General features: G+C 42.5%; 1 protein-coding gene across 1 annotated transcript in view; it reads right to left on the reverse strand.

The window, feature by feature from the left end:
* Positions 1–3,970: 3,970 nt before the first annotated feature.
* Positions 3,971–12,707, reverse strand: part of AOAH (acyloxyacyl hydrolase) — a gene marked incomplete at both ends in the record, with an annotated part of 64,907 nt that continues 56,170 nt past the window's right edge. The window contains 2 exons of the mRNA XM_079538199.1: positions 3,971–4,099; positions 9,796–9,872. Coding sequence (XP_079394325.1) covers positions 3,971–4,099; positions 9,796–9,872 — 206 coding nt within the window. The remainder of the gene's footprint in view (positions 4,100–9,795; positions 9,873–12,707) is intronic.

Consider the following 12,707-nt stretch of genomic DNA (forward strand, 5'->3'; position numbering starts at 1 on the left):
TCGGGCAGAAAGTATGGGTCTTCCTCCTGCCATAAATGTCTATAATTGCATATAAAAACAGAACTACAGACCCATCATAAAATGCCAAAACTACTCAGTTAAAATCTGCTATTTTCACAGCTTTTCACTGTTCTTAGTGAAATACTGATTAGCACACTATTACAAATGCAGTAGTGGAATACTTGTTTAGCTGTTGTATTTTCACACTTGAAACACTGAATTCTGTTATCTTAAGCTGCCTTTTGTACTGTATTTTTGCTTTTAAATCTACTTTTCTTTTTTCCAATGTCTTTAAATATTTCCAAATTATGTATTGAGATTTATTTTATCCTTTTAAAATAAAGAAAATAAAACACTATGTAACTACTTCTAATGTCATCTGTGCATTTGAGGCACCAGTTTGTAGGTTAAAGAAGAGAAGATCGACTGCACACAATGTTTGGGAAAGGATTCTGTTCAGTGTATGTATCCTGAAGCCTTCATTTGGGAAGATGCTAGGGGTACCTAGCATTGAGTTTTGCAAAGGGAGACCAAATCATTGATGGGCAGTTACCATGAACTGGTTGGAATGATACGTCTGGATGTAGAGGCTGCTAGAGACCAGCAGTTTGAGTGCAACAAGGAGAAATGGTTCTTTTCTCTTATGGTGGAGACTTGACAGCAGAGTAGCAATACAACATAAATTTAATCCGTGGATATAAGGTAGACCATCCATTTACCTTATTCTTCCGAGAAGATGTTAATAAAAATCATCAGATATGAAGCAAGAGTCTATAAACATAGAGGTAAGTGGCATACTTTTATTTAGGTTAAAAGGACTATTAACCACCATAGAAACGAGTATTTGTTCATTGCCTAAGCTGAAAAATATTCTCAACAAGGAAATTTGTCACCTGTTACAGTTTATACAAGATAGAAAAGCTGGCCTTGATGGTGAGTTCCAAGCACGAGCTGCAAGTGATGGTCATCTGTACTACTGCAGGCAGAAGCATGTGACACAAGCTTAGCAAAAAGCCTCCAGTTCTGCTCTTGAACCATGTTGCTGTGAACCTTCTATCAGACTTCCCTGGCTCTTCTAGAGGTGAGCAGTGACATTTCTTTCTCAGTGGTGGTCTGTTTTCTGGGCATTGCAAGGTAGGCATGAGGGAGCAAGGAAAATGCTGGTGTGAGGGGAGTAAGTTTCTATGTTATTTTGGCTGTTGGTGCGTTGGAGCCTTGATGAATGTTGAAAGCAGAAATACGAGAGCAATCATTCCACTTAAATTTTTACACTTAAAACTAGAAAGTGATTGTGCTCTTTCTTCTGTGTAGATCATGCAGGGCCTTTAGGATTTTATCTCTCTTTTTGCTGAAGTGGAAAGCCAAATACAGCTCCAGGGTTTGAAAAGATTCAGACAGAAATGTCACTGAAGGGTAAGAGCTGTCTGTCCTACAGGTTGGAACTTTATTTAGTTGAGCCCTTTGGAAGAAGCCAGACCGATGGCATTCAAATAGCTCCTGGTAGATACAGATGCAATTCTTTCTCTTAAAAATAACTCAGATGACAAAGCATTAAGTTCATGTAAAATACAAATGGAATTACTAATAACATTCATCATAAAACAATCTAAGCATCATTCCATGCTGCTTTAGATTAATTAAGCTTTGTCAGAATCAGCTATTTAAATATATGGTGTTCAGTTACCAGTGTTTGATGGTCGCGGATGTAGATCTTCAGCTGTTGAAATATTTTTTTAAATAACAGAGATACAAATATAGGCTTAACACCCCTGCTCTATATTTGCAAATAGTTACTGCCTTAGCTAAAAATCCGATCTTTGCATCCAGCCTGATTTTAATGCTGAACTGCAGACTTTGTGCTGAGGAGTGAGGGCTAGGTTTGTTCAGGGCTCGTGCAGCCAAGGGCGAGCCCATTTTATGGCGTCCCTCAAGGACTGCATCAAGCACACAGTAACGCTGCTAGGGCAAATCTGAGAGCTTTGAGTATTGCCTTCGGAGGTTTCAGGTCTCTCTCGATTGAGAGGAAGGTCTAATTTTGTAAGAAGGCTTTTTCTGTGGTTCACAATTTCGTGATGTTTACTAATAAGAAATTCTACAAATGGAAAATGCTTTGCTCTGGGCAATGAATCTTTTTTAATTGAGGAAACTTGATTTTCACTAGCTTTTATAACTCCTAATTGACATTATTAAAACCTAACCTAAAATGAAACATAGCGATTTGTAGTGAGATTGCCTGAAAATTTGGCTTCTAAACACATGCTGTTCTCTTCCCCCTTTTTAATTGCTTCATTTCCTTATGGGTGTACAGGAAATTATCTGACACAGTTCCATAGGTATTGTCCTATTGTATGTGATCTATAGCAAAACCAGGGGTGGATGCACTTGATTTTGTCCTGGTGGTGCTTTTAATGAAAGGTCGGGAGGCTGGCTTGGCACATAGACACTGAACACTATTCTCTTTGGCAGAGAGCTTTCGTACTGCAGGCAGGCAAGTTTCCTTTTCCCACCTCTAACGCTTGATAGCAGAAGCATGTGTGAGGAAGGATGGGTTCAAACTGTTTCTTGGGAGACAGTGAATATTTTGATAACACCTAAATGCCTCGAATGAATTGGAGCATTATTAGTAAGTATAATTCAGTTAAAGAATTTATTTCCTCTTGATTTCCTAGAACAGGTAACTAGAATGTTTTTATAAATGTTAACAATTGTCCCATAAGTCCCATAATAAATGGTGTTGCATTGACTAAAAAAACCCAAACAGAAGATGGTCTATAACATTTTCAAGTTCTTGTCTGCCTGTTCAGTCTGCTGAGTTGATGCATCTTGTGCAGACACAGCCAGAGTGCTCAGGTCCATGCACAGCCAGGCCACCTCATCTAGTTCATTGAGCAGCATCAGGGCTGGGTCACAGCTGGCATAGCCTTATGCAGAGGACACTGTCAGAACAAAAAGAAGACCAAGTACACCTGAACTTTGGCTAACTGATGGGTGCAGTCATGCCATGCTAGCACTTTCTATTTACCACGATTTTCCCTGTGTAATCAGTACAACTTTATGCAATCAGCAAAGCTGTCTCTAATTTTGATTGATTGGATATTTTGTTGTTGTGGTAGCAAGTTCATTCTTTCTCTTTTCTTTTTCCTGGGTGAGCTGGTATAAAGACCACTTTTATTCCTCAGTCTTCAATCCTACTTATTAAGTAGAGCAGATAAGAGCTGCCTGTTACCTTTGGTAATTCCTGAGGGCATGCCTCCATAACAAGCAGGAGAGAACATCTTGTGTTTGTTATGAAGCAGAAGAGTGAAGATGTGTTAGAGCTTTAAAAATCTGTGTTAAATACATTGAAGGTTGTAAGGTTACCAGCTTGTTAATGGTGGGGAAGAGAACGTGTGCTCAGGCTGACCTAATGCTGCCAGGCAAATCTAATTCCTAGTGCCTTGTTACTCCTGGCATACTTTAATAAGCAAATAGCAGCTAAATAATGTACTAACACTCAGGACAATTACACAATTCATAGTAACAAAACGAGCCAGGTGCCCCCCTGTCCTTTTGGAATCAGATTGGTTGTTAAAACAGTACAAATGGAAAGGCCAGAGATGATGTTCTGTAAGAAAAACAATGAGGTTTGCTCTATGTTGAAAAAATCTTCTGGATTTGCAAACCAGTACAATAAATGGTCTAGCTGGCAGGTATCCTTGGATTTTTTTAATTTCTGAAGCTCTACAGAAAGACTTGCCTACTTGTGCAGGTGGATGACTTTGCAGTTTGAGATGCACTGCTGAAAAGAATGCAGTTGCACAAACAGCCAACGGTGCTGAAGTTAGCACAGCTATTTTGAACAACAGAAGAGCTTGGCTCTGATAACTTGCTTCCTCTTTTTTTCTTTTCTGTTTTTTGGTCTCTAATAATTCTGTTTCCTGGAATGTACTCGGAAGCATCACCATAAGACATGGCTTTGTCAAACTGGGAATCAGTGTCCACCTTGATCTTTGAATATAGCTTCAATCTGATCATTGAATGGATTCTCCTTTCCAAGCACTTGAGGCCATTCGTGTAGTGCTTTCTGCCAGGTAACACTTGTTCCCAGGGCTGCAGCAATCTGCAAACATCACAAATAGTACTGTCAATTTCTTGTGTCTCTACAACCAGCACTTAGCAGTTCCCACCAGAAAGAAGACTCCTCTCTATATTCACATAGAATCATTAAAATTGGAAAAGACCATCTAGTCCAAAAGTCAACCCAACCCCAATAGGTTCATGAACGGTGCCACTACCACCTCCCTGGCAGCCTGTTCTACTGCATTACCAGTCTTTCTGTCGAAAAATATTTCCTAATACCCCAACTGAACCTCCCCTGGCATAACTTGAGGCCTTTTCCTCTCATCCTGGCACTGTTACCTGGGGGAAGAGGCTGACCCCTTCTTTGCAACCATCTTGTTTCAGCAGTAAAGCAATTAGCAATGAAGTCTCCCCTGAGCCGCCTCTTCTCCAGACTAAACACGATGGACTGTAACCTCAAAGAGAAGTTCAATCCAGCTGCTTCCACAGTGAAAATAAAATAAAGATTACGTATCTGTACCTCCCTGACCAGTGTGAGAACTAGATTTATCAACACATGCTCCTTTCCAATAAAGTGAATATAAAGATATGACCTCTGAAAGTTTCTTTAAGATGTAAATTATTATATTAAATCTTTTTTAGGATGCATTTTGCAAGCATGAAGTTCCACCTTCTATTAAAAATGTGTTGTCTTTTGCCTTTGCGAATTCTTTTGTTAGTTACAGGAAAATACAGAGATAATAAGGTCTCCAATGGTTTCCTGACACCTATGATGTCTGGCCAACAGACTTCTATTCAAAAGCCATAGGATCTGACTCCTAACAATTATGAAAGTTTATCAAAAGCACTGCTTGGATATAACACATAAATCTCTTGCCAATCCAAAGGAATTCAAGCTCTCGAGCTCCTCTGATACTTCTAATAACTATTCACTCTCATATCCTATAAGGAAACCCTAGGTACTGGGACAAAGAGGTCTAATTATGTCCAGGTTCAAAACCAACCGCCTCTGATTCTCTGAGTTCACAGAGCCTTTTCCCAGGAGAGCTGCTGGAAGTGGTAAAATAGCTCTTCTCCTCGCTGCCAGAATTGCTCTGCCTTTCATGGAGTGTTTGCCCTAGAAGTTATTCACTAGAGAGAAATTGTTTCTACTGTATTGCTAGGGTGAAAAACATCAAGGGCAGGAGGAAGGGAAAGAGGAGACAGCCTGATTCGCCTTTAAACAAGTTTTCACACTTTGCTAAATGCATTTTTTGTTTTAACTTGTACAATTGTATGGTAACTTTACTTTCAACCCTAAAGCTCATGCTAACATTAACTATGAGACTTAAACAGGGCTAACAAAGCCATTTTGTTAAGGGGCCAAGGTGGGTTCGTAGAACCAAAGTGTTTGAACTACAGTTTCAACATTTGGGAACAGGCTGGAGCCTTTGGGGGAGTTTTATGCACTTCTTTGTACTGCTGTACTTTTGAAGTAACGGTGGGCCTGGAGAAGCCAGGAGAAGAAAACTTTCTTTTATTCAGAGCTCGTGTACAAAGAGCCACACCTGTTGGGTAGAAGCTCTTAGATTCTTGTTGGTTGCGACCTCATTAAGCAGGGATGTTGGGTAGGGGAGAGGGATAGGAGAAATTGTGTAACACGGTGTCTTTTCTTGGGGCAATTCCTAAAAGCGACCAAAGAGTTCTTCTGGGACACCCTAAGCCTCAAGGTGGCTGAGACCTGTCTGTGTCAGAGGGATCTGTCCCAGCGTGGGAGTCTCCAACCCTAAGCCTTCCCTATGCTTAGTGATTTTGTTTGCTTTTGAAAGAAGAAACGCTGTCTTTTCATGATGCACCCTCTGAAAAAGTATCACAGGAGGGGTGTTCTGCAGTGTTCAGGCTGCTGTTGGCTGCAGTTGAAGACAAATGCACTCAGAATGCCCTAAATTGTGCAGGTCTTGCTCAGACAACAGTCTGTGTGGTGCAGATGGTTCGGATAATTTACCCTGGACGAGCAGTGAGGCACAGACAGAAGGCCTCACAATGAGAGAAATTGTAGGCCCTTTTTCAATCCCAAACATCTTGTGCTTTGAGACCAGCTACAAATCACGTGGTCTGTGTGATGATGATGGTTTTCTATGAGGCTGACAAATCCTAATCAACCTTTAAAGCAAATACTGCCCATTCCTTGTGTAGCCCTGGGTGACCGTGACTGGGAGGTAGCTGTTCTGTGTTAGCAGCTTTTGGATGGCTTTTTCGGATGGGAAACGCTTCTCAGCAAAGTGTAAATACACAACTAATCTGAAATGTGTTGTGCTGGCTTTTCCCTTCTTTTTTTTTTTAACGTTTTTTCCTGGCTATAATGTGTTTTGCTCAGACTTAAAGAAGGAAAAAAGGGAGAATCTAATCACAGTCAAGCTGTGCTTTCCTGCCTGTACATAACCATTAAGACTCTTCCAAGCATCTCAGTTTACAGTTTGTGATGCTCAGGGCTTTCACATTCTCTGTGGTAACTTCGTAAAAGCAAGAAATGAAGCAATTTATACAGGATCCTGTTGAAATGCATGGCTGTTCCATACAAACAAAGCAATCAGCTGTTCCAGAAAGAAGCAATGTCCTTGAAACCATCTGGCACTCAGGATGGTTTGCAGCGAGATTTGTGGAATGGAAGAGATGCTGAAAAACTCCCTGGGCTCCCCCTGTAGTCAATGGGGAAGAGAAAGTCGGATTTCTTCCAAGGGCAACTGAGCAGGACCTGAGGGAGCACTGTCTCAGAGATTACTCTAGAGGGATCTTGAGAGGACTGAGTTACGTGCCCTGATTTTAGGTGTTAAATGGCGTGATTTTCGTCCCCTTACAGCTTGATCTGTGAGTTTTGGTTAAAAAATAAATAAAAGATGCAAAATCTGCAGAGCACAATTTCAGCTTTGAAACCTGCGATAGAGGATTATGCCAAGAACGTGTATTCACATCTTTCAACTTTGCAGCTTAATGAAAACGCTCAGGAAAATGCCCTTTGTCCCCCAGGAACACTTTCATAGGGCACAATTCTTGGCTGGGCTAAACAAATGAGTGCTTGGTGTTCTTCCCTTCTTTTAAGGATTTTTAAGAATCACTTACTCTCTATGGACACTATTTAATTGAAGTGTCCTAACCTAGCCTTTGTCAATGCATGAGAAAACATAGTAGCTCTGATGGGACGTACGTATCAGAGTCTTTTTTCTTTTTTTCCTCTTGCTTCTCTCTGCAATGATTTGTATGTGGCTTTTGGAAGGACGCAATTCTCTTCCACTCTCTTTCTGTATAGTTGGACCAATGCTCTATCAATCAGATAACCTGGTTATACCTCTGAGTTATGGTTTTCTGTCATTAATGAGATAGCAGATAAGGGGCAAGTGAAACTCGGGGGCAGAGCTCAGACTTCTCCTGCCCAAAGGAGTTTCACTACCACTAGGGATCAATCATGGTGTCCCTCTAGCAACAGCTAAAATGCATACGCTTTCCTCGGAGTGCTGCTCACTTCAAATATTTGTGAATATTTCTCAAATGCTTTGAGATCTGCTTTGAGGAAAATGCAGCAAAATTGCCCAGGCAAGGACTTATTTGTCATATTTATTTGCTGAGCTGTACATGATGAGTGAGGAATTGCTGCAGAGATGGAGGTAAGAGACTTCAATCCCTTGGCAAGCCGCGGGGTATCAACTCTCTTGTGCTAGGCAGCATTAAGTGGTGTTAAAATTGTACCTGGCCAGAGGCTGGCATGAAGTCAAACCTTAAATAAAACTTGTATGAGGAGTGAGCGAGTTGTTTGTCATCTCTCTCAAGCTAACTCTTAAAAATCATGCTGTGCTCAAACTTCCCCTGCTTTGTACTGCGAGAGCCGTTCGTTCAGAGCAGAGTGCTGTGTCTCAGCCCAAATAGTGCTGTGTTGATAACAGGCTTGTGTATAATGGCAGGAAAAAGAAAAATGGATTTAAAGTGGTGGATGTTTGGATAAGGCTAATTAATAAATCCTAGAAGGGAAATAACTCACTTGAAGTGAGGCATATCTACAGCTGGCACCTTGACTGTATGGGAAAACATACCTATAAAAGCATTAATGTCATCCTAACAGCAGGAGAGGGAGATAGTAATGACAGTAGGATGCTGGGCCTGAGGGGAGAAAATACGGCAGCAGTTGGATGTGCGTAGGCTTGCAGCTGCCCTTCCATGCCCTTCTGTCATTTTCTTCTGGCTTGGGAAGGTTCCCTTCAAGGCAAATGCTTGCTGGGCTCCATGCTGTGCTGTGTTGCAGGATGTAGACAGGAGCATGTTGGAAAAGCTGTGACCTGGAGAGCCTGGCTCCTGTGGTGGTCTCTTGCTGATGGCCATGTACACCCTCAGGTTAAGGTGTCGAACAGCCACAAATAGCTTATCTGCTCACCTCCAGACTCTCTCAGTGCTATTTCCCCAGATGGCATGGTTGGAAACGGGGTTGATTTCATCGCTGTTTTCACACCCGTTTCATTTGCCAAGTTTTCTCTAATTGCTTCCTTTCAAAAGGCCTGCAGCGAAAAATCTAGGCACACTTTCCCCACGTCCTCAGGCTGCAAATTTGTATTTCCCTGCAGCTATCTTGTGGCAGTGCCTGGTAGCCAAGCAGGCACTAATGCTGATGTGAAAGAGTCCCTTTGGAAACAGGAAGATTTTGTGGCATGGCAAGGGTGTGCTAGAGACCATTTTGCTTCACCTGATCATCACAGATGTAAAGGATATCAAGGGAAACACTTATTTTGGCTTTGGATTTCCCCACGCAGCTCTCCATGGCTGAAGAGACAGTTAGTGGGGAAGCTGCAGAAATGTAGTTTGGAATGCAGTTTGGAATGCAGTTCTTGGAATGTGTGCCCAAAGCTCCTCCACTCTTTCCTAGGGTTTTTTTTTCTATTAGCATTGCATTGGATTATTTGGTGGTGGGTGGGAGTGAACGTATGTGGGGTGTTGTCTTCCATCATAAATCCCCCTCCTAAATTCTTTTGAGCATGGGAAGCAGCTATGAGGTATTGTCATTTGAGGGTAGATCACGCAGGGTGGTATTGGGAAGATGGGACACTCTTTTGCTTCACTTTTCAAATTTCAAGTATGTATCTGTTTCCAAATAAGTGTGTGTTTGAAACCTGAAGCTATAGAAAAAAAAGAATTGCTTTGTTGTAGTTGGTCACGGGATTTAAGAGCTGATTGCTCTTAAAAACATTGTATGGGTTCAGAAAGGAGTACTCCAAAAGCAACCATGATGGAAACCTAGCACAAGACCAGTGAGCCCAAGCATGGGGTTTTGGTTGAGCTGCTATTTCTCCTCTCCTTTCATCCACTTCTGACTGCAAACCTTCTCTTGCCACCCCTCCTTAGAGGCAAAGAAATGGGGAGAGAAGTTTTTCACAATACATAGCCGTAGAGCATAAACCAATTTACATGTATAGCTTCAAAATGAACGCTTTGATCTGGGATATGCTATGGGGATCTGTGGCCTTGGAGGATGAGGATGTGGGATACAGGGGCACGAACATGGACGAGGATCTTGGCAAAGGGACATGGACATGGGCATAGGCAGGGCCAGCATCATGGTCACGGTCATGGTTAGGGGCAGGGACTGAACCAGCATCTCTTATAAATGAGAAATCCCACAGTCCACCCTCCCCTCTGCAGGACAACCAGACACCGCAGGCAGATGCTGGCATCCCACTCTCCACACCACTCCCTGCCATCGCCTCAGGATTTTACCTGGCTGGGATGGAAGCCATCCACTGGCTCGATCAGCTGCCAGGGCTCACCGCCCATCCTGTGCCACTCTTCGGCTGCTGCAGAGCACAAAAGAAGAGGGGTTACTGCACTGCACTGAGATAAGACCCCCCCCCCCATCCTCCTCCAAATGCCCACAGTACTTTTAAGCTCACAGCAACGCTGAGTGAAGATTATGATAATTTACATAAAGTTGTCAGAGCCGTTACTGCATACAGTCTCCATCTCCTTGGGGCAGTATTTAAGATTTTATTGTTGTTTTTTAAAATCTGAAATATTTAAGCAAGGAAGTGCTGTGAACGTAAATGATTGTAAAACAATTCTCTTTCCCTCCAGTAAGACCAGTGCTGTAGTGAGTAAAGCTATAAATTATTTAATAGTGATTCATACTTTTGTATTTTCCACTTTAGTTGCAGCTTCAGCAGAGCAGGAAATACAACTATGAAAGGAAAAGCTACAGAAAACAGGGCTTTTTAGAGAAAGAGATGGTAGCACAGTATTCACAGGGGCTGATGTCTGCAGGAATGGGATGTCACTTTCAGTTACATTTCTTCCAAATGGCCTTTTTCAACTCCAACAAAATAACCTTTTGAATTACATAAGCACAACAGTCGATGCAAATGATGCTCTACTGTGAGCCGCAGAGCCATTAGAGAAGCAAAAAGCTTGCCTTCTTCAAAAGGGCCGTAGCGATCAAGCGTGGAACCAGTGGACATAACATTAACAGACTGTAAATTTGATCATTTCTTTTGTAATGACAGATTAAGAATTCCTAATAGAGTGCCTAGTGGGCATCCTGTCAGGAGAAAAGTATTCTCCTTTCAAGTGCTACAGTTTTGACCTAGAATTACCAGCATGGCCTCTGGCTGTTGTGGCAAGAAGCGATGCCCGGATCCTCATTCTGGCCCTGAATTCATAGATTGGCAGCATTCCTGCTTTAACTAAAGAAATGTAATTGTGATGCTTTATTCAACAGCAAAGTGACTTGTTTTGCAGAACAGGACTCGGAAGCTTCTTTCAAAACTGTAGTATGTTGGGCACAATGAAATGCTCATCTTATGTTACAGCAGGGACTGGGTTCACACACAACACACATGGTGTGAGCTTGGGCAGCCCCTTACAGATGATGTCTTACATTGGGTATGAGGCTGTGTGTTGTGTTGTGCTTTAGACAGACTCCCCTTCCAGTGCCAGAAACAGCAGGTAAGTAAGGTGAGCAAAATTTCTGGCAACAAAGGTCAGCTTAGTCTGTTATTATACTCGACCTCCGAAAATCCTAGAGCTGTTCTTAGACCAACTGCGAGCATCCAGAGGTTGCCTTAAAATATGCCTATCTCCTAGGCTAGGCTAGGCCAGAGCTTGCTCGCATTCACTCCAGGAGAAGCCAAAACCAGCCCTTGTTAAGGCACTACTTCTTTACATAACCACTAAGTTCTTAAGCCAAAAGCAACTTGAATGCCCGCCTAAATCTCTAATAAATGCTCTACACCCAAGAAGGCTCCATCCAAGAAAGCTGGGAGTGGTTGTGTAGATACCAGCACATGCCCGCCTAGAACTCTTGTCCTCATCACAGCATTGCAACCACTGCTAAATATTTGATGCCTGGGGAGCCTAGGGGAGGATTTGCACTTGCTTCAGGAGCAGAGCAGAAAGTAGGTCAGCAGCCTCAGCTCGCTTCTGAGTGCATCCACGAGCTGACAGCTTTACTGATGGAAGCGCACATCGCCGGCTCCAGGGCTGCAGGAAACTTTGCAGGGTGTCTGTCAGAGGTGGTGTTTGTATGTGCATGTGTGTTCGTTTGCCTCGTTTATTTAATGCAGTGTAATCAAGAACAGCAAATTATATCTTGTGTTTCTTTTTGCGAAAGCAAATAAATTACCTAAAGTTATCAGTTCAACTTATTAAAGTAATTTGCCTACCCAGCAGGTAGTTTGTTTCAAATCCCAACGTCTTGTTAAATATTAATTAGCAAAAACTTGGCCACCTTGAAACTCTTTGCTATGATATCTAACTTGACAAAGCGGTCGGCATCTTTGAGTTTCAATTTTGGATGGAAAAAATCCTATCCTAAGCTTTACCTCCTCCTCTGTGCGCTCTGCGTGAGACCCAGCCCAGCTCCCAGAACTGGGTCATGGAGAATAAAATAAATTTGTGAGTTGGATGGGTTTTGGCTCCGGCTGAGACTTCTGCAATAGTCCTGGGTGCCTCAGCAGCTTTGTGCTACCGAGGATGGGCAGACGCTGACTGGGAGAGGTGTTGGAGATGTACACTTTGAAGTATTGCCAGCTGCTTCTGTCCCTTCATGGCTCTTCTAGCTGTCTACGTTCTGAGATTTAAAATGCCATTAAAAAAAAAAGGAACATATGGTCCTCAGGCATAATTTTTCAAGCAGGACCTCTTGGTGAATACAAAAATAAGAGAATGCAGATCCAATTTTTTTATTTAATTATTATGCACTGTATATGGAATCTAAAAGTCCATGATATTGAGGAAGCCCCAAGATGGCCAAATTGGAGTTCCTGTCCTGTGGGCCGAGGGATGGGGACAAGTCACCCTGGGGAAGAGGTGGCTACAGAGTGTATGGCAATGACCCCATTGCCCGCTGGGAGGTGACAAGACTGTTCCTACCACTGATTTGTCAGGAGTGCTTCTGCTTTCCTCGTGATATGTGGTGCTGTAAGTTCTGTTTGTACTGTGTCAGCAGCAGAAGAAAGTGATTTAGGGGATGTGCTTACATAGTGTCACTTAAGATCACATAAGGGTGAGTGTTGCAAGTCCCTCAAGTCAGTGTAGAGTGGTATTTTGGTGCGGAAGGAAACACAGGGCAGAAGCTAGTTCCTGCTGAGGGAGATGCTTTTGGCAGCAGGGAAGGTGGCTGCATTTCTCAGGGAGGA

The sequence above is a fragment of the Tetrao urogallus genome, assembly GCF_951394365.1.
Source record: "Tetrao urogallus genome assembly, chromosome: 7".
Classification (NCBI taxonomy): domain Eukaryota; kingdom Metazoa; phylum Chordata; class Aves; order Galliformes; family Phasianidae; genus Tetrao; species Tetrao urogallus.